Source organism: Etheostoma spectabile, chromosome 21, assembly GCF_008692095.1.
Source record: "Etheostoma spectabile isolate EspeVRDwgs_2016 chromosome 21, UIUC_Espe_1.0, whole genome shotgun sequence".
NCBI classification, from domain to species: domain Eukaryota; kingdom Metazoa; phylum Chordata; class Actinopteri; order Perciformes; family Percidae; genus Etheostoma; species Etheostoma spectabile.
This window is the reverse complement of record NC_045753.1, coordinates 14,404,412-14,429,785: the sequence shown is the minus strand read 5'-3', so window position 1 is coordinate 14,429,785 and position 25,374 is coordinate 14,404,412. Positions and strand designations below refer to the sequence as shown.

The following is a 25,374-nucleotide window of genomic DNA, read 5'->3' as shown; positions in this document are numbered from 1 at the left end:
GATAGATAGATAGATAGATAGATAGATAGATATAGATATACTTTTTACATTCACTGTCATTCCTTTTCAATACTGTCTACACAAATTATAATAATTTATATTTTAGCCATGTTTTTTTTTGCTTTACTTTTGTTTTGTTTTTCTTTCAGTTGTTTAATGAGCATTGCCAACAACTACTTCTGTGCACATGACAAAACAGAACCTTGGACCTTCTATTATTTATTATTATATCGCATTGTCAAAATATTCTGCCGGCCAAACTGCGTTATGGCAATATTTACTTCATTTGGACGACGCTATATGTTCTGATCCTTGCACGTTACGTTAATTCTGCACCAACGTTTTTAATACGAGGATTACACTGACGGATTATACCTCTTAATACTCATTGAAATGCTCTTGCGGCTCATTAGAATGTATGTTTGTTTTTTATTCCGTGGTGTTGTAGATCTTTCTTTCGCAAGTCCAAATCATAGACTGTATAAAACTAATTCAAAGAACATTTTCTGTATTACAAATACAAATGAGACCAACATGCAACTTATATTGCAGTTAATCATCTTTGGTGTTACTGGCACAAGTCTCTTTCGGATTGTAACACAGACATAAAATGGATTTTATTCTTCAGCTACAGGCAAGTGCAAGTTTAGCAATAGCTAACAAAAAGAGAGAATACAAAAAAAATATAGGGCTTGGTTAAAGCCAGTTCCTAACAGCGTATTTGAAGCCTACTGCTTTTTATGCAAGAAAACAATTCAACTAAGAACGTTGGGTGTACGGGTGCCAGAGTCTCATGCAAAAAGTGAGAAACCTCTAACTGCTGTGAAGGGTCTGCAGCAAACAACAGTCAGCTGGTTCCGCCAATTATCTGGCAGCTCCAGCCCCAGCACTACCTCCACACTGGCCAGGCCAGACCCACAGAGTAGCCCCGCAACTTCCGTAAACCACCTCTGTTTTGCTCTTGGATCAGAGCCAACACTAAGAGCAGAGGTGCTCTGGGTCCTTAACACTAGATGCCAATGAGGAAATTAGGGAATTGTAACTGACGATGTTTCCGAACTCTGACATTCAACGTGTTTGTGTTTTTTTTGGGTTTCTTTTTTAGATATAGGTCTTTAAATTGCATTCATAATGGTCTTTAAAAGTCTTAAATTTAACTTGTTGAAACCTGCAGAAAACCAGTTTATAGATTAATTTTTTTTGTATAAAAAGGCAAAGTAATGTCCTCAAGAAGCTGGGCACTGTAGTTTTACTGAAGCAAGAGGAAATTTAATGGGGACTGTTTTCAGCTGTGGATTAATACACATTTGGTGCTCCAGTCACTAAAACACCAAAAGTGTGGTAATCCACCATTGCCCATGATCACTGGTGTGTTTTTAATAGTCTTTGAACAACAATGGAGCTCTGTGGCACAGAGGAATACTTGTTAGTAGGATCAGTACTAGTAGTAGTAGTAGTAGTAGTAGTAGTAGTAGTAGTAGTAGTAGTAGTAGTAGTAGTAGTAGTAGTAGTAGTAGTAGTAGTAGTATAGGGGCAATTACAGTATGTAGTGTTAGACCTTTTTGTGTGATTTCATTGAAGTTTTAAAATGTGTGTGTGGAAAAGTTAGGCATCATAATACTCATATTTACTAACAGTAGATTTAAGGGTCATTTTGCACAACTAGGGTATTGATTGGTAGGAGACGTTAATGTAAGAAGCTGTTTCTCTGCTGACATGATTAGTTTTATTTATTTATCAGTAAACCTTGTCAGAGGCATCCGTGAATATAACACAATACATACAGTATATCTCATGTTGATTTTAATGGAGCTTCATGAGTTGTTTTTGTTTTGTTTTTGTTTGTTTTTTAATAAACATTGTCTTGAAAGTTAAAGCTAGTTCATGGTTGATCTTAAAGTAACTCAAAGTTCGTTTACCATCTTCCTGTCAAAGTATGGCAGGTTGTCATGGATATAAGAGTTGATAACAGGCGGATGCTCTGGGGGGAAAAAAAACAACGTACAACTGCTTCTTGAGTTAATTTTTTTTTGTCTAAGCCTGTTTCCATGCAGGATTTGTAGTTTTGGTGGCAGTGTGTGCTCACACAGCAGAGAGTAGTGTTTAGTCAGTTTTTGTGTCGTACAGAAGGTGAGAAGCAGAGTGACAGACAGCGATGCAGTTAGGAAGCTGCTCCGGGCCGAGTGATGAGGTTAAAGAGGAGCGTCGAGCTGTAGCCACACAAAGAGAGCCTGAAGGGAAGGCAGGAGCTGGAAGTGTTGAGAGAAAATGTCATCAAGCAAAACCACCACACAGTTAATTGTTGTCTCACGTCCTAACTGGCTTCTCACCATTTACCATCTGTCTCTTTCTCTCTCTTGTTCTCTCTGTAGCTCGTAAACAGGAGATCATCAAGATAACAGAGCAGTTGATTGAAGCGATCAACAATGGAGATTTCGATGCCTACACGTGAGTACAACTGCACGTGTATAATGAAATGCAGGGGAGGAATCGGTGCTTCTGCAAGAAGGGACATTTATGTATGGGGACAGGATTCATTAGAGCTGTGTTCTCTCAAGACTCTGCTTCTCTGTTCTGATTTTCTCTAATGTCTTTTCACCCACTCGTACTTTCTCACCGTCCTTTTCTTTCTCGTTGCACTTTCTCAGGAGGATTTGTGATCCTGGACTTACCTCTTTTGAACCCGAGGCCTTGGGGAACCTGGTGGAGGGCATGGACTTTCACAAGTTCTACTTTGAAAACTGTGAGTCTCCTCTTCCACTCTCCCACACTTACACACCAACACACCCATATCACATCCATCTATTTTAATCCGCCAGCACCGAGAATACCATCCAGGTAAAGCTCAGATAGGATGAGGATCACAAGAAAGTGTAGTCATTTTTTTTATTAGAAATGTCAAGTAAATGTGTCAACTTTCCCAACGGCATCTGAACTGTCCCAATTTGGTGAACTCTACAGTTAATCTCCCAAATACTTTTGTTTATTAATCATTTGGTGTATAAAATGTCACTCCCAAGTTCACAGAGCCAATGTGACTTCTTCAAAATACTTGTTTTGTCAGAACAGATTTCAGATGATATACAACATCATTTCCCTTCATGAGTATTTACTTACTTCCATTACTTGTAGACCACTATCTTTTGTCATCATCATTATTATTATTATTATTATTATTATTATTATTATTATACTACATTAGATTTTAAGTACCTGTCATGTTACCCGAGCACACTTAACATACAGTTAATAAGCAATATAACGACTTTTAAAACAAAATCTGTCTGGTTTTTGCTTGATACATTTTTTCGGTCTGTCCCTATTTATAGTGCTGAGCAAGAACAGCAAGCCTGTACACACCACTCTGCTCAACCCACACGTGCACCTGATCGGCGAGGATGCCGCGTGCATCGCCTACATCCGGCTCACACAGTTTGTGGACACCACAGGCCGCCCTCGTTCCAGCCAATCAGAGGAGACCAGGGTGTGGCATCGTCGCGATGGCAAGTGGCTCAACGTTCACTTCCACTGCTCAGGAGCACCTGCTGCACCACTACAGTGATCAGGTAATCGACACACACACAGATTCACACACAGATTCACACACAGATTCACACCAATGGAGCTCATTTTAAAGCCACCATGTGTAGAAATTGAAAATGTTTTTGTTTTTTTGACCCAGGTTTGGTAGTGACAAGTTAAATTATGTTACATCACAGTTTAGTTTATCTTACAAAATGAAATATTTAGATTTTTTGTTTTTCTTATTGACCCATAACTGACATTCAGGCCTGTTTCCTCCTCTCTCCCCCAGTGGTCCTGAGCCTCCAGTCTACTGGAGTGTATGTTTTGGGGGGCAGTTTTTTTCAGCGAGCGTGTTTAAGAGGCACGTCCTCTGCGTGGATTGGCTAGTGCCAGGAGCCCGGCCGGGCAAGATCGCATCCCTCTCCACGATACCAACCAATCCTGTCCCCCCTTTGACCTGCTGGGGGCTGGCTGAACACAAGACACCGCCCCCAGGGGATGATGCATGCATCTGGCGCCTGATTGGAGGGCGAGTCTTTGCCCTCTGTCCCTCCCCATGGCAGCCATCTTTTTTCTGCCTGCGCGAGATGAGACGTCCTGCGTGAGGAGAGGATTTACAGTTGAACTTGTGACAGTTTATGAGTATGAGTTATGAATATGCTGTGTAAATTATGACTAGATGTATCAGAAACCACCAAAACCCAACCAAGCATTTATATTCACTATCTAATAAGGGAGGAACAGAGGGGAGTGTAAGGTTAGCAGCTGAGATTTTGGACACATTTTTGGCATTCTAGGGATGTCGGGTAGAAAGTGCTGTGCTTGTTACCTGGACGTTGATGTGGGAGATTTTCCCCATCTGAATTCTATAAGGGGGAAAAAAAATCAAGTCTGCTCAGTCAAAGAACTTGATGGCAAGAGAAACTTGATATCAAAAACATGAAGCACCAAAGTGTAGAACTTTAGGCTTTTTATGTGTTTTTGTTTGTGTGCTTGTTTTTCCGACCGAACGGAAAATCGTGTCGTTGTGGGTTTGGGGTGGGAGGGCTGGGGCGTTTTGTTTTTGTTGTGTTTTTAGTGTCCTGTTCCCTTTGCGTTCCTGTGAATAACCGGAGCCTCTCTGTTTTTAGTTGGGTTTTTTTTTTTTGTCTGACTGATCCTATATTCAAGGATCCTTTTTAAAAGCAGCTGAGTTTTTAAAAAGAGGGATTCTTTTGTGCAAGTGTAAAGCTAACCTCCGCGTGTTAACACGTTCTGTTGCCTGCAGTGGAGGGAGAGAGTGGGCCGGGATCGGCGTCTGCGTTTTGCATGTTTGCCCGCCGCCTCTCCCTCAAATCCCTCCCCACGCTCTCTCCTTTTTTCTCACTCTTAAACCATTCCCTCTTTTAACCCTCCCACTCCTTTTCTCTGCGTTCTGCAAGGGCCTGGTTTGTTTATAACCACTGTGTAATAACAGTGTATGTATAGATATATGTAGAAAAGTGTAATATATGTACATGTATCTAAGAGACACTCATCCTGTGCATCTGGGAATCACCCCATGACCTCTGTGACCCCGATCTAGTTTAGGAACATTTTCCTCACCGATTTTCAATTTGCTTCAATCCTCCTCCTTTTAAGTACTTCCTTAAAATATTGGTAGCTCTTGATCTTTGATGTCAAACAACACTGAATAAACACACTCACGTGGGCTACCAGCTCCAGTCCCGTGGACCTAAGACTGTTTTCAGAGACGGGGGAATAAAAGAAATAACAAAGTTGAAAAAAAGTTAGACCCCTTAGCTCAAAAAGAGTTTTTGAACATGAAGACCTTCGTCATAGTGTCCTTAACTCCTGATCCCACAATGCTGTGAGCTGTCTCTTCATATCATACACACACACACACACACACACACACACACACACGCCAGGTGGTGTGTTTAGGCTTTGTAACATATCTGCACCACTGCTGTGTGACCATGGTGCCACCCCCTGCTGTGCTGCTTAATTGTCTCCATCCATCCGCGACAGTCGTATCTTAACCCCCCCCCACCGCCACCACCACCCTCCGATATCTCTCCCGTGTACCAACGAGTTCTTGCTCTTGAGATGTTTATTTGTACCTCTCTCTGTCGTTTCTGTGTGACTGGTTTGAGTTTTTTCGTTGTCGTCGCTGTTGCTGTTAACTTGTCGTTTGGTAATTGGCCGATCTGCCAAGCTGGAGTTCTGCACTCTCCCTCACACAGAGAAAAAAAAAGGGAAAAGAGGGAAGTAGTAAAGACAACACAAATCCTAGATTGAGTGATCATAGATTGATTGACAGGACTAAATTATTTATTAATGTAATCTATCCCTACGTGATTTTAAATCTTGCCTGCTCAGTTGAGAGGAGTTTTAAAAGCCAGAGAAAGAGTTGGTGTGGGTGTGCAGGTTTTTATGACCTACACTGTCGAATCAGAGCTGGAGACCTAGTTATATGCATGTTTCAGTTACGCATTTCTACCATGTACCTACCTGAATAAGGATGGAGCCTAGTGTTAATATATGATATTTGCATCTTTTGAAATAAGAATATCCTCCATCCAGAATGTTTAATAGGTGACATGAAAAATATTTAAAAAAAACGCAAATTAAAAAATAAAAAAAAATAAAAAAATTCAGGAGCCGTAGCTTGGTATGAGGCCCTCGATGTTAGCGTTTTCCCTGCGTTGTAATGATATACTATTGGGCTGCGCTTTCTCCCCCAGCCTTCACATGGATGCTGGAGTTTTTTTGCATGATCATGATGTACAATGAAATACAACCATGAATTGACGACTATCAAGTGTTTGTCTGAGTGTTAGTTGGTCTTCATCATAGCTTTGTTATTCTTCGAACTTGGATCTTGGAAGTATTTAATAAAAATACTATTTCAGCACTGTTTTATCTCTCTCGACTGGATTATTTTGTTAAACACATTCTTTTTGTGTCTGATTTAGTTGTTATACGGAAACACTTTTGTCTTCAACAAATAACTCATGGGTAAGGCGTCCCTTCCCTGGTAATGTGCTCCATCCATCCCCAGAGCAAAAAACCTGCTAAAACAGTTTTGTGTTAACCTTGGGTGCTTTTTTTCTTCTTCTTTTTTTGAATACTTTAATAAATGACAACATAACAGACCTTTTTTGGCCTGTACATTTTTTCATCTGTTCAGCCTGGATTTTGAGAATGTTTCATCGGCAGACTCTCGACCTGAAATCACCAAATTTGGAGCTAATAGAGATGTGCAACACACATTTCTGATTATGTAACACTGCAACATTGATTAGTCATGCTGAATCTCTTCTCATGTAGTCTCTTCTAGTTTGTTTCAGGTGACATTTAACATTAAGTCACTGGCTCGAGCAAAAAAAGGTTTAAATTTGAGTAAAATAAGCACAAATAAAACTGGACAATGTTTCTGTAGTTGGCTGGATGCTTTGAACACCACCCGGCATCACAGCTGGTGTAATATTTGCCCTCCATACTTGTCTGTCATCACATAAAGTCAGATTAAGCCCTGCATAACGCTGCATATCCTCCAGAGCCATTAACACAGGATAAAACAATCACTGCTGTCCGTTCAACAGCTCATACATCGTCCCATCTCACCACTTCAGCCTTTGTACTGTCTTCCTCGGCTCTTATTTTAGCTGAAGTGTTAAGTAATGATGCAGCCTTATTTAAAAAGGTTTTGTGGTGTTATTTATGATGGTCCCAGTTATTTTAAGGATCGTGTGTGTGTGTGTGTGTGTGCCGGTGTCCACGGGATGTAGGACAGCTCCCCCCTGGTTCCTCTGCTTTCTGTGTGATTAATGAGGAGATCTCAGCAGTTGGTTAACTCCAACTTACTTTCTCAAAGACACAAATCTTGAGAGAAAATTATGAGGGAATGTGTCTTGTTAGCCATCTCTGACCTCTGACTTATCGTGTCAATAAAATTAGAAAATGTGGCCCAGAACAAGTCTCCTGAATCCAAATTATTTTTGACTTTGTTGAGGTGTTAAATTACATTTTCCTTGGTTTTTCATTTCAGAACTTATACAATTTTTTTCCCAATAATTTCTATTCAGGCACCATGAAAATGTGCTTTTATAAAACAAGGCCCACAGTAAATATATAGACTATAGAATATAATGGACGCTGTAACAGTGAAGTCACTCATTGGTTTGTTGACTGCCGTTTATCCATTTTTATTATATGTATTATTATTTCACATGGGTTTTCAACATGGATCTACAATGGTTTGGTTTATCTACAATGGAGACTTGCCCTAGGTATCACAAAAGGAGACCTGCCCTTCCTAACACCCCGACCTCCTTCAGCTTCCATGGGCAGAGAATAACTGCGGGACCAGTGTTGGCTTTATGACTATCTCCATGTATGATATTGGAAACCATTTCTTCCTTTTGACATATTAACAACTCAAATGGCCCATTTGTTCTTCCATTCCACTTGCACCTCAAAGTAAAATCTTCCTGAGGGCTGACCGATGAACCCCACAACTCTGTAAATCCTTTGCGGTTGAAAGGTCTCTTCAGCCACTTGCCTTCCCTCCCCACCTTCTCATGGTCAGAAAGAGCGAGAGAGCACTGTGCAATGTCTGGGTTCAGCGTCACATCAACAACGTAATCCCGAACTTCTCCACTTCTTCATCTTCAAAGTTGAATGGCTTTCGCCTCGCAGTCTTCTCAAGTTTTCCAGACGTTGTGCTCGTATTGGCCGCTCTGGATGCTGAACTCTTGATGTTCAATCGTGTGTGGAAGGCTGGAGAGAGATGACAATCTCAGAAGGATGTGGAAAGGGTCGTTAATGTGTGTGAGAGCTGCTCCAACTCTGCATATTCGCTGTAGTGCACTTATTTCCTGCTCAAGAACTTTAATAAAGCCCTTTGCCGTCCTCTTGATTGCCCTCTGCTTCTTCTTCATCAACTTAATGAGCTCTGATCTTCTCCTTTCAGTCAAGGCAATGAGAGTGCTGAACACCTTCACACTGTCTAATATGTCCATCTGGGCGTCCTTCTTGCTGACTTTCACCAGGTAATGGACTTCGAGGGTCATGGACCTTCTGCAGCTTCTACTGCATCTTCCGTCCTGCTTTGTGCTCCGTCTCCCTGATCAGTCTTTACTGGTAGATAGTTTTGTTCATCCTGGAGAACATGTCCAGAAGATCATTGTGCTTCTTGCTCATCCTGTTGTCCAGTTTAACCTTGGCAGAGCTGCACCTCTGTGGCAAGGGGAGGGCTGGTTGGCTCACTTGGTTGCCCCATGTGCAGAGCCTCAGTCCTTGTTGTAGCGTCTGTGGGTTTGGTTCCGATTTGCTGCCCTTTCCTGCACACCACTTACCTGACTTAATCGGTTTTATTATTAAAAGCAAAAACAGTTTAAAAAAAAATAAAAAATGATGTCAGGCACTTGAGGCAGAACTTTGCAGCCTTCAGTTTACCCCCAGTGTCATCATTAACCCTAAACACTAAAACATCAAGAATCATTGGTATGGTCCCGGGTTAAATACGTAGCATATGCATATGTCGTTAGCAGACTCATCAATGTTTCTTCCTCACATCCCTTTAAAATGATTAGCCTTCTTGGATTGTTGTGTATGTTATTGACTCTGGTCTCCTCGTGAACGTCTCCTTGCAGAGTTGACACTGGCCGTGGTTGCTGTTCTTCCAGCAGGCTAGCCCATGAGACAGGCCCTGCAGAAGTTGTGGCCACAGGTGATTGACACAGGCTCAGCGAAGACCTCCAGCCGGATTTAAACACTGAAACTGTTCTTCACATAACCGACTGCTGCTGGAAGCCAAGCCTGCCACATTACGTAAACCTGGAAAATTTATCCGCTTTTGTTTTTCATCTCCCAGACTAATATGGAAGCTTGTGTTTTCTTTCCCATAATACTCTTAACACATGAAATAATCCAGATTAATTTGGAATAACTCCACTTTATCACTGGACTCCCGTCTCTGAGTTAAAGGTGTAAAGACCTATCTATTGTCATACTGAAGGACTATTTTTAGTATTTACTACTTCACACAGATGTCTTACTTCTACTCACCTAAGGGTGTTAATATAGCCCAACTCTGAACGTCTTGACAGTCTTGCCACCCCTTACGGTCGTATGCTGTGGATCCAGTTCTAGACAGGAGTCTTTGAAGGATAGGCTCACACAAATATAATGTAAGTACTACAATTATCAAAAGGCAATCATACATCAAATTTATAAATATTTACAAAATGGTGCAGTATTGGAATGTGACTCAAATAATGTACTTAGGTACAAAACGTAGGTACTTGAGTATTTCAATTGTAATTTTATACTTCTACTCGCCCTATATATATCTGATAGCTGTATTTCTTTTATGAAGAAGGTTTGGGGAGTCTGAACTTGAGTTTGCAGTTTCATAAGTCTACACCCCAACAGCTATACTTTTTTTCCAATACCTCCAGCCCGTCATACAGATTTCCTAATCATTTTCAGTCCGATTTTTTTTTTTAAATATTCAGCCATGTCCCAAAAGTTGTCATTTATGTTCATTTATGAATCACTTACTCTACAGTTTTCAATAAGCAATTGCCAACCCAATGCAGCAGGGGCATTCTCTGATCCCCCTTTTTTTACAGTGGAAAACCCGTCCAAACAAAAGAAAAGATTAACATGGCTCATGGGTAACAGAGCAGCAGCTAAGCAGATTTACTTTTCATTTACTGGGAGGCAATTACATTTTTTGTAAGCAATCTTTTACTTATATAATCAATGTATCTTGAGTGTGGAAATTGGTGCTAATCTGTATATTGCATAATTACCCTTATTTGGTGACTTTAACATTACCAAACTAAGAAAACAGAGTTACTTGGAGTTTATTATTTAATAAGACAGAGAAGAGAGGCCACACCAACACTGAATGCTTGTTTTCACCAGGCAGGTTTTAATACTCAACCATGATTCAGCACATTACACTGAGGAACAGCTGACAGGTTTAACACAGGTAAAGAAGTCTTTAAACACTTTACACTGATCCCACACCGTCCAGCCACAGACATACATTATTTACATTAACCTACAGGGTCTACGTGGTAAAACATCAATTCTCAGGAAGGAAGGAAGGAGTAGTGATAGGATTGAGTTTATGTACAGGATTATAACAACAGGCATCGGACAGGTCCATGTTGGAGAAACAGCAGTTGCCGGTTACAAGATGCTTCACGACACAATGGTTCACAGTACATCAAAGCACAAGTCAAGTTCGTACACATATGGCAACAGTATAAAAAAGAACCATCAGGTTATCCAACAAGCCTGTGAAAATAGAGCAATATCGCCATCTTCTGGTTAGATTGCACATCTGCTCACAGTACAACAGAACAGACAACATTTAACTTCAAGAGTTCGGCTATCTAATTCAGTCAAGAATGAATGCAGTAACACATACTATCTAATTTCAGGAATAGTAGCTATCTATCCATCTATCTATCTAGAGCCATCTGCTGCAATCAGTACAAAAAGATATTTTAGGACCCGGCAGTCAGCTTCCAATGGCTTTGAAAGGAAAGAATTTCCTGTACAGTTAAAAAGGACCATACCAACGTTTTTTGCAAGTTTTAGCTCCTTAACTACGATAACCACAAAATATGTACACTTGATTCAACTGCTGACGAAAACCATATTGTAGTTTTTCAGGTTTTTTCGTGCATATTTTTCCAGGCGGACACTGTTACCATAGTTTTCTCTTTGGGATAAAATATCAGTTAGCAGATTCTTGCTTTAGTTGTGAAATCCATCACTGCAAGATGTGTTTCTCCATCATTGTTGTGAGGTAATGCAGTTTAATAGATCCGAGAGAAAAAATGCACTGTGGGACCTCTGAACAGTAATGTGACTTTGACAAAAAATAGATGCAGATTGAACATTTGTGATGGATTCCACAAGTTTCAAGAGCTTTTTTTTGCGAAATTGATGGAAACCAATAGCTTCTTTAAAAGAGAGGGAATACTTGATACGTACATTGTATGGGTTTAATTGTAGACCTTAATGTGAGCCTTGTCTCAGTAGAAAACGTTTTAATAAGACTTCCTTCTTAAAGGGATCATATAAATTGAAAGTAATGACTTCATTAACGGTTAATTAATTGTTGCTTTATAGCGCAGTTGTAAGCCATTAAAAACGTTTGGTCTGCCAGGTTGTGAAAATCTCTCAGGTTGGCGAGTTAACAGCTAATAGTAAATAGTCTTTCTTTAGAGACTTTCTGATATCAAGCCTGCAATTTTAGATATCATTAACCCTAAACACTAAAACATCAAGAATCATTGGTATGGTCCCAGGTTAAATACGTAGCTTAGTCATGGGTCAAAACAGCACTTTTTACCAGTGAAGGTATAAGACAACAGCCTGAAGAGATGAGCCCTGTTGGAAAAAGCAACATTTCACTTGTGACATGTGATGCAGGAGTTTAATCTGTGTTTATAATCTCAGAGGGACGATGATGCTATGCAGTCAGTCTTTATTCTAGATGTTCTGGTGGTCTGGTTTGTTGATTTGTCTTACAAAAAGCACTGAACACACACATTAATAGGTGAATTTTAGCATAGATTTTTGTGTGACCGTCTTAGAAATATCCTCAGAATATTTTGTTAACACTGCTGTCCTCAAAATACATGCCATGCTGATTTTTTTAGTGAAAGGCCCTGATCAGCATGCCAGGCTCAACCTAAACGTTGCAGACCCCACCAGCTATCGCTGCTGCTTCTCAACAAGCTGTAGCTCACATGTAAAGTACCACAAATCACCCACACGCACTCTGTCACCCTGGCAGCTCAGGAAGGTCTGCCCACACCGCTGTACTCGTCGAACGATTAGCAACCGCAAACACAACATTGAGTTCAGATTTAAAATGAGCACAGACCTAAGATAGGAGCATCTGTCTTTTCTTTTAAAGGTTACTTTCGTCTTCCTCTTCCTCAGGTGGTCACATGGCACACATGGTAAGCCAATGGCACGGCCTCAATCAGACCAGAATTTGTGTGTTTGTGTCAGCATCCCCAACATGGTGGGCGTGTGTGCTTTTAGTGTGTGTGTTAACGTGCTGTTTGGTGTGTGAATGACGCGTGTGTTTTTGTTTAATATCATTGATTTCATTTGTTTCTTGTTGATCGTGTGCGTGTTTAAGCTCGTCATGCACATGGACGTATTTACCCCTGTCCTCACCGTGTGTGTGTTCCTCATGTGTGTGTGTTAGGTCATTGTCAACGTGTGTCAGATCTTCTTTGTTTGTGTGTGGGTTCGGTTCCTCTGGATGTGCTCGTGTGTTGATGACCTCCTCGATCCAGCTCCTGAAGCGGCTGACTCGAGTGTAGAGCGCTGGAGAGGAGGGGTCAGCGCAGTCGTAACCCCCGGTAACGACCCCAGTGAGGACCCATCGACCCATCTCCCCCTGACACACCAGCCCGCCTCCAGAGTTGCCCTGACAGTTGTCGTCATGGAGGAGGCTAGTGTCTGGAGGACTGCCGGCACACAGGGTGCCATGGCTGGAAAAGCTGTCGCCATAGCGCTTCTTACATTGCCATGACGACATCAGAGGGACCCAGGATGCAAGAACTGAGTCTGGGAGAGAAGATGGATTAGATGATTAAAGAAGCGGCATGCAAAAAATGCTGAAACAATTAGTTAGTTTGTAGGAATGTCATTAACCTTAAACCAAAGAATCATGAAAAATGTTCTTTCTCCAAAAACATCTTAAACATATTTTTCATATTGTTAGATGTTTTAAAATATTACTTGACACACAGGAGAGAAAAACACACACCTGGTCCTGTCCTGCCAGCGGTAACCATGACAACACAAGAAGATGGTGCATTTCCTCCTGATGCTGCGTCTGCAGCAGGAAGGCATGCTGCGTTGGTTTCAAGGTCAAAGGTCAGACAGTGACCCTTGGTGCTGGGTAGCTTCAACAAAGCCAGATCGTGACCTCCACTCTGACCCTTGAACTTCCTGTGAAGCACCACCTGCTCCGGGGTAAGCGTCTGCTCTGAAGCCCCGACACGCACCACAAACCTGGACGGGTCGCTGCCAAACCTGCAGGAGACAGGACAGAAGAATCTTAAGGTGAATTAACGCTTCATGGCGTTCTGTGGTCTGACTGAAGATGGATTTGTCGTGGAAACTGATTTACAGTTCAGCAACGGATTTACCTGCTGACGCAGTATGCAGATGTCAGGGCCCAGCAGGGGCTGATCAGGGTGCCGCTACAGAGAGGACTGGCTCCTTCTTCTTGAGATTGAATCCACACTGACACATGCCATGGCCATGTGGTCCTGCAGAGAATGGAAAAAAAATCTCAAAAAATGTTTTTGGATGAGTAACACTGACTGTAAACTTTTATTAATAAAAACTTTAACTTTTAATTGCAAATGTGTGTTTTTTTTTACCATATAATACAAGTACAATAACTGTGCTAAGTTTTGCATTATTAACCAAACTTGACTTGGTTCTATAGAGGGCCCTGTGTCAAATTGTAGTTTCAAGGCATGGTGTCACATGCGTTAAAACACAATTAATCAATTTAGATACATTAAAGGCCCTTAAGTGTTAAAAAAGTTTTTTTCATGAAAATAAGTACTTTTTTAAAAGTCATTAAAAAATCAAAGCATAGTATGTCCAAAAAGTCATAGTATAGTATTTCAAAAAAGTGATGAAAAAGTCATAGTACAGACTGTCCAAAAAAGTGTTGCAAAAAGTGATAAAGAAGTCATAGTATAGTATGTCCAAAAAAGAGATGAAAAAGTCATAGTACAGACTGTCCAAAAAAGTGATATTAAAGTAGTAATACAGTATGTCAAAAAGGTGATAAAAAAGTCAAAGTATAGCATGTCAAAAAAAGTTACAAAAATCACAGTCTAGTATGTCAAAAAATCAAAAAAGTCATAGTTTTATATTTCAAAAAAAGTCATAATAGAGTATGTTGAAAAAGTGATAAAAAAAAAGTCATAGTATGGTATATCCAAAAAAGAGATGAAAAGGTCATAGTATAGCTTTCCAAAAAAGTGATAAAAAGTCATAGTATAACATGTTGAAAATAGTGATAAAAAAAATCATAGTATGGTATGTCCAAAAAACTGATTAAAAAAGTCATAGTATAGTATGTCGAAAAAGTCACAGTAATGTGTGTCGATAAAAATCAAAAATTCATGTCAAAAGTCATTAAAAAATCATAGTATGTCAAAAAATTAATAGTATAGTATTTCAAATTGGGGTTAAAAAAGTTATAGTATAGTATGTCCAAAAATGATAAAAAGTCATAGTATGGTATAAAAAGTCATAGTACGGTATGTCCAAAAAAGAGATGAAAAAGTCATAGTATAGCATGTTGAAAAAAGTGATAAAAGTGGTCAAAGTATAGCATGTCAAAAAAAGTGAAAAGAAACATAGTATAGTATAGTATGTCAAAAAAGTCATAGTAATGTGTTGAAAACAGTCATAGAGTAGTATGTCCAAAAAAGGATAATAACTCATAGTATAGCAAGTTGAAAATAGTGACAAAAAAGACATAGTATAGTATGTCCAAAAAAATGACTAAAAAAAGTCATAGTATAGTATGTCGAAAAAGTCACAGTAATGTGTGTCGATAAAAATCAAAAATTCATGTCAAAAGTCATTAAAAAAATCATAGTATGTCAAAAAATTAATAGTATAGTATTTTGAAAAGGGGTTAAAAAAGTTATAGTATAGTATGTCCAAAAATGATTAAAAAAAAAAAGTCAAAGTATAGCATGTTGAAAAAAATGACAAAAAAATGACAGTCTAGGATGTCAAAAAATCTAAAACGTAATAGTTTTGTATTTAAAAAAAAACTCATAGTATAGTATTTCGAGAAGGGGTTAAAAAAGTCATAGTATGTCCAAAAAATGATTAAAAAGTCATAGTATGGCATGTATAAAAAACTTTAAAAAATCATAGTATAGTATGTCCAAAAGGTTATAGTAGAGTGTAGTATTTCGAGAAGGGGTTAAAAAAGTCATAGTATAGTATGTCCAAAAAATGATAAAAAGATATAGTATAGTATGTCAAAAAAGTGGTGAAAATGTCATAATAATGTGTGTCGAAAAAAGTGATTAAAAACTGATAAAAAAGTATGTCGAAAAAATGTATAGTGTAGTATGTTGATAAAAGTATCAAAAAAAGTATAGTATGTCAAAAAGTCATAAAAATGTCATAGTATAGTATGCATTTTTTTTTTCGTTTCTTGTATTGCGTGTACAGTGTTCATAAGGGTTCATTGTCAGTTCCAGGTAAAAGCCACAGATTTGGACATTAGGTACTAAATCCTACCTGAGCATGTTTTCCTGCCCCTGGTTCCTCTGCTTGCTCTCCTCCTCCACCAGCTTCCTCAGCCCACAGCTCAGCTCTTGGGGCTTGGCCTGTGCTGCTGACTTCTGTGGTGTAACGTCACACCTCACCCCTGCATCCACCCTTCGTCTGCAGCCCTGGATGCTCTGGCCCAGAGAGGGACACTCTCCTAAGAACTCCTCCTTCCCCGTGCACCTCACCTGGTCCAGGTGTATGGGCCCTTTCCCCTGACCGAACCCTCCAGCTGCTACTGCTCCACCACTGAGGAGGGAGACAAATGTGTTTTTTGTGTAATAAAAAAGTAAGAAACTGTCTCTTTCATGCAATCAATATTAACCTGTGTCCAAGTTGTCTGCACACCACGGCTGCATTCAAGTTGTTCCAGCCTGAATCACAAATACTTCCCCAGTCGCCATGGAGATACACCTCGACTCGACCCTCCTTTCTGCTGCTGCCACCCACGAGACGCACCAGGGGACCTAACAGGAAGAAAAAAAACACACAACACTCATTCATATTCATGTTGGTGCACCTACATAGTCCAGTCTTGGCTCACTGAAAGCGAGTTCTATGTCCACTGACAGTGTTAAATGTCATCTGCAGCCTGATGCTTCTTTATTCAGCCTCTATTCTCATTCTAATGGCCTGCGTGTCTACAGGAAGCGCAGTAAACACCTCTTTATTCTCTCTGCTGTCAACATGTGGCATTTAAACTCTTTGGACAGAGAAAAACACCAGTGTTGTCACACTAAGGTAACGATACAATGCCACAAAGGGAGACAAAAGTCCTTAATAGATAAAAAGATTACATAGAAACATCTTTTTGCATCTTTTGCTCACTATCACTATAGTAAAATTTCGGCCTAAATGGTGTCTGGTGCAATTCCTGCAAGAGTTTATCAAAGGAAAGCAAACGGCTCACAGCCGGGCGTTAGACCAACACTCTGCAGGGACAGCTTGCCCTTTTGGTCCATAATGAATTGCAGTTACACAGTTAGTCACCAAACTTCTGAAGTGCAGTGCAATGATCCAATTGTTCACGCTGGTTTCTTTCTTCCTTCCTTTGTTCTCGCTACAATTGCTTTCCAATTAATAAAAACTCACAAATTACCACACAGCAGTCTGGTGTGCTCTCAAAGTTTAGGCTAGTTCTAATTGTGGCACAGCAAGGAAGTGCACATTGATAGGTTTTAAAGCTGCTTTTAAAGAACAGTTAGAGTTGGGGCACAACGTTAATCTTCTGGTAACTTTTAACGTGTGGCACATACTGTTGTAAGTAAAGGGAGTTCAACCAATTCTTATTCTAATTCTTGTTACAACAAGCAAATGTACATCAAACTAAAAGCTCCACACTTTGTAAATTCATTTTTTAAAGATCCAACTGAAGAGAACCTTTTAAAACAAAAATTGTCAATTCATAAATTAATCTATAAAAACTGGCCTAAAGGTTGGGGAAGAAAGCATGTGACTAAAAGGTCTTATAATTTATAAAAGGAGGTTTTACGACTTAAACCTGTGAAGTAGAATAGTTAATAACCAGTAAACAGCACCCTCACCTGTGGAAGGTGCGATGACCGGCACTTCATTGGTTTCGTGGTTGGGTCGGCCCCTGCAGCGAACACCCACATCCTCACTGTGGGAGCAGTCAGTCCGGCCCCAGATCCCGTGTGGACAGTCCAGAAGAGAGGTCTCTGATCCCTCACAGTGGACATCATCCAAGAGGATCAGGCCGACGCCCTCGCCGAACGTCCCGTCCGATACGAGCTCAGCGTGACCCCTGAAGGAAGAGAAGAGGTCTTTACCCTGTTTGCACTGGGGACACCAACTCAAAGTTTTTCCTTATTCAGAATGTGAAAGTAAAATACTCAAAATAACAAAAAATATTGTTATGAGTAACACACAAAAAATGTGTTCATAGTATCAAAGACATTTTATTTATGTCCTCATTTCTTTTCTCAACTATCCAGCAAAAGAGAAAGAGAAGGACAAGAGAAAGAGAAGGAAAAACTAATTTTATACCCAGTGCTACCCCCAGACCGTTTTTCTCCTTGAATTAACAATAAAAATTGTCTTCTCAAAACCTCTGTTTATGTCATTAGATCATTTCCCAACAAATGGAGAAGGATTGGTCTGTGTGCAGCAGGTGTACATCTCTTTGGGTGTCTCCATACCTGTAGCCCAGCTGTCTGCAGACCACCTCTGCATGCTGCTGGGCCCAGTGGTCGTCACACACCGTCCCCCAGTCCCCATTGTGGAAAACTTCAACCCGACCTTCCCATGGACTGTCTCCGCCAACCAGACGCACCACACCATCTGAAACAGTATCATATTGACATTGTGGCCGTTATAAAGTATATTAAAAAAAAAAGCAGATGCATTTTATGTGACCATGAGGCAAGATTAAACGTTATAGATGCTAATGTATTATTTTCAGATTAATTATTAATCTTATATTGCTTTAATGAATAGTAATTGTTATTTAATGCCAGTAGATAAGTTACTCCTCAGTTCCCATAAATCGTGTTTCTGCTTGTCACAAAGAGGATGTTCCTGCTTCACGCAGTGATGATTTATTGATGTTCAGGGGCTATAAATAGCAGCTTGAAGCCTATCAGTGTGTACAGTAGGCTGAGTGTGTGTGTGTGTGTGTGTGTGTGTGTGTGTGTGTGCGCGTGCGTGCGTGCGTGCGTACGCAAGCCCGCTTAATTGTAAAACGTGTGCATGCACCTGTATAAGGGCTGCAGGAGACCCCAGCATCCTCCATGTGGTCACAGTTGTGCTGCTCCCAGTCGCCATGGGGACACTGATCCAGGAAGAGCTCGTTTCCTGTGCACTTCACAGCATCCAGCAGGATCGGGCCTGAACCCTGACCAAAGTGAGCCCACGACCAGGCCTTCGCCACCCCCCTACAACAGACATATGTACTTTCTTTTCTTATGATTTTGACCTGATGATGGTGCAAGAGAGAACGTTAAAGGACCATCAAAGCTATTGAATTTCATCCTGAGGGGAACGTGAATATCTGAATGAAGTTTCATGGCAATCCATCCATCACACTCTCAAAATAAAGCAAATATTTAAAATAAACCAAATCATCCATAAATAATGAGTGGCTCGTACAAGGATGTTCACGTGGTGATTATTTATTGATGCTAAAATGCTACAAAAGTGTTTTTGTGGGTCCATGCATTTCTGCTCCAATGCACAGTTTAATGTTTAAGCTGAAAATATGAAAAACATAAAAAGACTCATGAGAACATGTACCATGTAACCATACTGTACTAGGCGGCAACACATTCATCTTATTATTATTGTAAATAAGGAGCTTTTTAAATAGAATAATGGCCAAAATGATCAGAAAACACAAAGTAGAGAAGAGATGGAAAGACTGCTTAGTAATCTGTGTTGTTACTCATGTCATTTAGATTGGTTGGTTGCTGTAAAAAAAAACATTTCCCAGGTTCTAATCCGGTGTTCATGTGGTAATTATTTGCGTATCCTTAATTTGTCAAAAATATTTTTGTTGTGTCTTTCTCTTTTTAATGACTTATCTTACCCTCAGGGGCATATTTATCCAATCAAATGTGATTTGGTCTAACTAGCTAACTTCACCCATCATCTAACCCACAATTGACTGGTAGCTCGTGTAATAACTGGTAGAACAATGTATGAGTAGGTTTGGATCTCAGTTGGAAAAACACATGATAAAAGTGTAAATAATTTAACACACATGCCTAATGCAGAAAACAATACCAAGGTGGGAAATCAAATCACCTCATTTTGTCTTTAAGTGTCAAAACAGAGTGCAGCTGTGTGAGAACTTGTGGAATCAGCATCTGAACATGTATTATTTATGAGCACAAACACACATGGTGTCCCACTGTGTCAGAGGAGATGCAACCTAATGTTGAACATGAAGGGAGTCCTTTCCTGTCACAGCTAGACCTTCATCTTTTCTTTGACACTCAAAGTTGTTTGGAATGTTACAACTCGTCTGGGAGGGGATACTCTGAGTGTGAGGAGGGAAACACCTGCACAGATTCAAACACAATCTGCCCACGTCTACACAAACACAATCTACCTGGATGTGCTTACCAGGGATCTTTCTTACATTTTGACTAAGTGAAAGGAAAATAGCTCAATTTTCATTTCTTATTAGTCTCTTAAAGAGAGCAGCCATTAAATGTAGTAGGCCCCTTCTTAGTGGAAGGGCCTCTGGACTTCTGGACCGAGGCTTCCCGGGGGTATCTGGACAGTTACGACTTATATCTGTATTTGTTACGCTAGCTGTGGGCCCCTACCATGAACGTTTTACCGCATGCCTTCCATGTTGTATAATCAGAGCACCCTATATAGACCGTGATGAAGAATCTGGTGCCAGAGTCTAATATTTGGCACTCTGCTAGCTTCTGCAAAAATTGTATTGATGCTAAATTCTTTGATGTAATAAACCTTTTAATAATCAAGAAACAGTGTCAAGCGGATCCCTGTAAACACATCATCCAGCATTGCTGTTCCGACACCACACTTCTCTTCATCTAATGAAAATACCAAAACCAAAAAGTTACCAAAGGTTTCCCATCAGTTGAAATGAGCCACAGTAGTGATAGTACAAGGTAGCATACATGTCTGGCCCCCACTCTCTTGCCCTTTGCCTTCCACCCATAATTGAACGTGAACAAGGAGGTTTTCCCAAACCAGCAAGGCAGGAATAAAAGTGGACAACAAAACCCTCAGACAGCGAGTCAGCACAAGCTGACTTCATGAATTTCACTCCTCTAACTTAAAATGAAGTGAAGAAAGAAAGATCCTACCAATGTAAGTTCCTCCTAGTCATCTGATTCAGTTAAAGTAAACACAGGCTTCAGTTAGCCACCATCTACTGCACATAATAATTTTGGTGATAGTATTCATTGTGACATTTGTGATCTGTAGTTTTACATGTTTATCTATGTCCCGCCATTAAACGAATAAGGCTGCTTTTCCTACTGACAAGTGTTATTTGTGTAGTCAAAGCCCTTGTTGTCCAGAAAAATAAATGAACCCACTGTTGCACTGCATGACGACATGTTCCTTCATCACGATAAACACGGGCACTGCAGTTTATTTTAAGTCAAGCCCACATAGTCCTACATTGTCTTGCTGGTAAATTTTCACTAGAGCACCAAATGCTCTATTTACTCCTGTTTGAGTAACATTTACTAAAAACCACCGTGGCCAGCTGTGTTTTACCATGTATATAAATGTGTGACTTCGTTAGCATATTGTTGGCTGTGGACTTTAATGGGATTTGACAGAATGACACCAGCTATTTTCGTTAATGCAAAGTAGGCCTACCCTCCACAGCTTTAAATTTAATGTAATACAAAATAATACAACTTGTTCCCAGTTAACTATCTTTCTTATTCTTATTCAATCAGTCAGTTATGTCAGTAATGTTATGTCATAGTCAAAGTTAATATTTAATCATGCTCTACTGCACTGTTCAATCTCTGCACTGTTCACTTTTGCACTATCACCATTGCACATAGTCTACCATAGTATCTTACCTTATCATGGTCATTGCATTTCTGTGAGTGATTTCTATTTTTATTCTTATGTATGTTTGATATATGTGTGTATATGTGTTAGTTGTGTTATGTTATGCTATCTATCACTCTATCTGTAATATGTAAACCTAGCGGTTAAGGGCTGCTGGGCAGGGAAATGTTTGGGAAAGGGTCTAAATGTTCACACACATGTCAACTAGGTGGGAAAAATCCCCGACGTACGTACCCAAAACCCAGCTGTCTGCACACCACCTCTGCATCTCTGTCGTCCCACTGGTCGTCACAGATGGACCCCCACCGTCCTGTGTGATACACCTCCACTCGACCTTCAAAGTCTTCCTCGCCTCCCACCAATCGCAGCGGAGAGCCATTGCCTGAGAGAAGGTGGTAGAAATAATGCTATGTAGGTCAAACAGCATCCTTCTCCCTCAAATTCTTTATTTCTTTAACAACAGAGTAGGAATGTATAAAATATTTCCACACAGTGTACTGTCTAGTTGTATGTTTCTACAGTACACTTTCTATAGTGTACTATAAAAGCAAAACAAATCCTTCTCAATAAATCCGTTATCAAAACTAAAGATGTACATCTCTCTGTGTCTCTCAGGTGCGAGGGGGGACTATTCAGGTCTGGTTGCCATGACACTGTGGAAGTCACACTGACCTTCCGGTGGCGCACACAACACTGCTGCCTCGTTTCCATGGCTACAGTCACCGGTGACGAATGTCCTGCTCCGGCATTTACTCAGAGTGTTCTCATCGCCACGGCAACCCAGACGCTCATAGTGGAAGAGGCCGGAGCCGGAGCCAAACTGGGAGTGTTGCAATGCCGTGCCAATGTCACTGTTAACATAAGAAAAACAGCAAATGCATCACAGCTGTGAAACTTTAATACTAAATAAGGACTTTTTTTGATTTCTCTTACCCCAGGCCCAGCTGCCTGCAGATCACGCTGGCGTCTCTGTCCGACCAGTGAGAGTCGCACACCGCCCCCCATTGGCCGTTCAGGTAGACCTCAACACGGCCACTTCCAGAGGACGAGCTGCCCACCAGACGTGCTGCACCTAAAAGAAAAACAAGCAGCGTACGCTACAATAACTCACCAGTCGTCCGTTTACGGAGTGACGCAGTAGAAACCTGTATCCCGATTTCATAATAAATTAATTGCTTTATGCAGCATTCGTTGATTTTTTTTTTTTGGCCAGTTGGGCTGTGACCACAACATGACATATATTATAATATATAATAATATGTAGTATATATTATTAGCAAGCAGTTGTCTATTTACACATCCAGCTGACAGTGAGAAGCATTTATATTCATTTGAAGTGAGGGGATGAATGTTCACTCTCTTTTAGCTCAGTTTTGGTCTCCACCAGAAATATCTGGTTCTCTAGCTGCTAAAAGCTTCACTATTTAACCAGCTAGTCGCTAACTTTGTCTGTCTGCCATTTTGTGCTAAGCAGGAAGTGTGGGTTTTTTAGGTTATTGCCTGCACCTGCTGGGAACGAGGTTGTTGTGAGCAGAGCTTGTGGGCCAGAAAACCAAAATACACTAAAACATTATGTAGAGCTGAGGGGAACTGCAGAGTGGGCTGATGATTCTCTGTGGGTTTTTCTCTATAAACAACCCCTCTCACATTGCACATTGCCATTTAATTCATTGTTAATGACACATTTTGATTACTTAGTTTGATAATTTATTCATCAAGCATAAAGGCTAAACATTTGCTGTTTTGTATAATTGGAAATTGAATATAATTGTGTTTTGGATTTCTGCAATCAATCTGCAGACATCGCATTAAACTCAGGGAAAATTTGATGAGCAGATTCAGAATTGTTTTGGCCTGTGAGCCAAAAGTAATATCTACTTGGTCTGCATTTGCATATTCACATTTTATATGCATCTGCAGAATGGCCCTGTCTGCTTTTTATTGCCAAGACAATGCTGGGTAAATGACCTGCTCATATCGTATAGCCTTTTATCCTTTCATATCAGCAACTATAGCAATAAACCTGCATATCAAACTCTTTTAAATGTCCCCAGGGTGCACTCAGTGCTTAGTAAAACTGCTTTCTCTTTTTATGCACCCTGGGCCTAGAATGGTCTGCAAAATATGATTACCTTAGAAGTTCTCTCCCTTCCTTGAACTACCCTGAAGGAAACATGTTGCGGTTTCACATAATCAAAGGACCACTAAGGCCCATATTAAAACATCCAAAGAGCACCATGTCATGGGATCTTTAATCTCACAACCCTACAGATTAATTGCAAAGCCCTTGGGAAGATCCTCAACAGATTGATAAATGATAATAACAATAGTTGTTTGTTCTTCCTGTGTTATGGTGTTATGACTAATTTCTCAGATTTTGGAAATGTTTGAAAGAAATTAAATAAGTTTGGTTGGTAGGTAAATTACATTTATTTAATAAGAACTATTACATGTTTCCCATATTTTACAGTGCTTTAATAATGGCTTTTGTTGTTTATCTGTGTGTTTTATTCTAAATTGTAAAGTATGAGTTAAATCCTGGTGATCTGTGGTTGTACCCTGGTGGCAGTCGCAGTAGGCCCATCCAATGGCTCCAGAGTTTTGTCTGAAGAAACACCAGGGGTTGGACTCTCGGTCTGGGTTCCTGCAGTAGCTGTGGTCACCCAGTCCTCGGCCAGGGTACTGCATGACGTAGTCTGGGAACTCGGTCCACTTTAGACAGGGGGCGCCAGAGTCCGTCTGAGACACGGTACCGTTGTAGTATCCCAACTCTGTGAATCCCTCAGAGCAGGACAGAGGCACTGCACACAGAGATGGAGAGAGGGGAGGAGAGAGAGTGAGTAAATGTGGAGGAAGATGGAATAATAGGATGTTTTGAATGAAAGGAGGATTTGGGTCATAGAGGACAATGTGAATAAAGGGAGGCAAAGTTTGGTAGAAATGAGAGTAAAGATGGGTGGAATTGCTCTTGATTCCGTCACATTATCCCCGTGTCTGTATTTTATCTGAGCACAAAGGCTTATATGGATGATTCTCATATGCCGCCACTGCCACAGCAGGATTCTGCCTAATGCATTTTACCCCTGCTGATCCATGCTGAACTGGTGAAATATCCATAACCTTAACTTAACATGGTGGTGCTCAGACACTTCCTGTAATCTTCTCTGAGAAGGAGAAATGTATGAGTGAAGCTTAGACCGACTGAAAGGAAAACTGCTGACATCAAAGTGAATCAAAATTAGGCCACAAAATATAGAGCAGGTTATATATATACTGCGGCCTAATAACAAGCTACATCAGGCATTAATGAAAAAAAATTATATCGCAGAATTAAACAAGCAGCGTGGTACACATGAAGGCTTCAGACGTACTAATGCTCTCAGAGGTACTTTCGACTAGATTTATAGAACGAGGGTGGCCGATTAGCTGGAGAACCTCTGTGTTGTTTATAGACATTTTTATTATGTAAATAATGCACCAGATTTCATATCAATCCATCATACTTAGTTGTTGAGATATTTCAAAAAAAGACAAAAATACCTGCTGACAGCACTAGAGGAAAAATCTGAGAATCGCTCAAGTCATTGGAACACAAAACTGTCAGCCCATAATGTAATGACAATCTATCCAACAGTTTTTGAGATCTTTAAAAACATCAACAAAAAATGTCTTACTAACTTAGTTTATCTTTATTTATTTATTAGTTTTTTGTTTTCTCTTTCTCTTTGTCTTTCTTGTTGCGTCTGTCTTTCCTCCAGCTATTCTTTAATCCTTCATTCATTTATTTGTTCCTGTATTTTCTTGTTTTCTTCCTTTTTATTCATCAACTGATCCCCCAAACCAACAGTAAATGTTCATGTTTACTTAATCAGAGGTGAACAAAGTACAAATACTATTGTAAGAATTTTCTAAACTTCGTGTTTGTTGTATCTCTGAGGAAGGAGGCTCGGGTCCAATTGAGAATTAAGA

General features: G+C 40.2%; 2 protein-coding genes across 21 annotated transcripts in view; one reads left to right on the top strand and one right to left on the bottom strand.

Moving 5' to 3' along the window:
• Positions 1-6,424, top strand: part of LOC116671728 (calcium/calmodulin-dependent protein kinase type II subunit gamma) — an 83,744-nt gene extending 77,320 nt beyond the window's left edge. For 11 of the 18 annotated variants that reach the window (XM_032503183.1, XM_032503181.1, XM_032503176.1 and 8 more), the window contains 4 exons: positions 2,373-2,448; positions 2,649-2,743; positions 3,330-3,566; positions 3,815-6,424. In XM_032503183.1, the coding sequence (XP_032359074.1) occupies positions 2,373-2,448; positions 2,649-2,743; positions 3,330-3,562 (404 nt within the window). In that variant the 3' untranslated portion in view covers positions 3,563-3,566; positions 3,815-6,424. Of the gene's footprint in view, positions 1-2,093; positions 2,097-2,372; positions 2,449-2,648; positions 2,744-3,329; positions 3,567-3,814 lie in introns of all 18 variants that reach the window. The other 7 variants (XM_032503175.1, XM_032503173.1, XM_032503169.1 and 4 more) reach the window with 1 other exon arrangement.
• Positions 6,425-10,427: 4,003 nt separating this feature from the next.
• The window catches only part of LOC116671722 (neurotrypsin), a 76,083-nt gene continuing 61,136 nt past the window's right edge, over positions 10,428-25,374 (bottom strand). For 2 of the 3 annotated variants that reach the window (XM_032503135.1, XM_032503136.1), the window contains exons 3-14: positions 23,964-24,206; positions 22,339-22,477; positions 22,078-22,256; positions 21,640-21,787; positions 18,592-18,770; positions 18,036-18,177; positions 17,421-17,641; positions 16,202-16,343; positions 15,847-16,125; positions 13,710-13,832; positions 13,325-13,593; positions 10,428-13,122 (exon numbers count right to left, since the gene is read on the bottom strand). In XM_032503135.1, coding sequence (XP_032359026.1) covers positions 12,527-13,122; positions 13,325-13,593; positions 13,710-13,832; positions 15,847-16,125; positions 16,202-16,343; positions 17,421-17,641; positions 18,036-18,177; positions 18,592-18,770; positions 21,640-21,787; positions 22,078-22,256; positions 22,339-22,477; positions 23,964-24,206 — 2,660 coding nt within the window. In that variant the 3' untranslated portion in view covers positions 10,428-12,526. The remainder of the gene's footprint in view (positions 13,123-13,324; positions 13,594-13,709; positions 13,833-15,846; positions 16,126-16,201; positions 16,344-17,420; positions 17,642-18,035; positions 18,178-18,591; positions 18,771-21,639; positions 21,788-22,077; positions 22,257-22,338; positions 22,478-23,963; positions 24,207-25,374) is intronic. The other variant, XR_004327339.1, reaches the window with a different exon arrangement.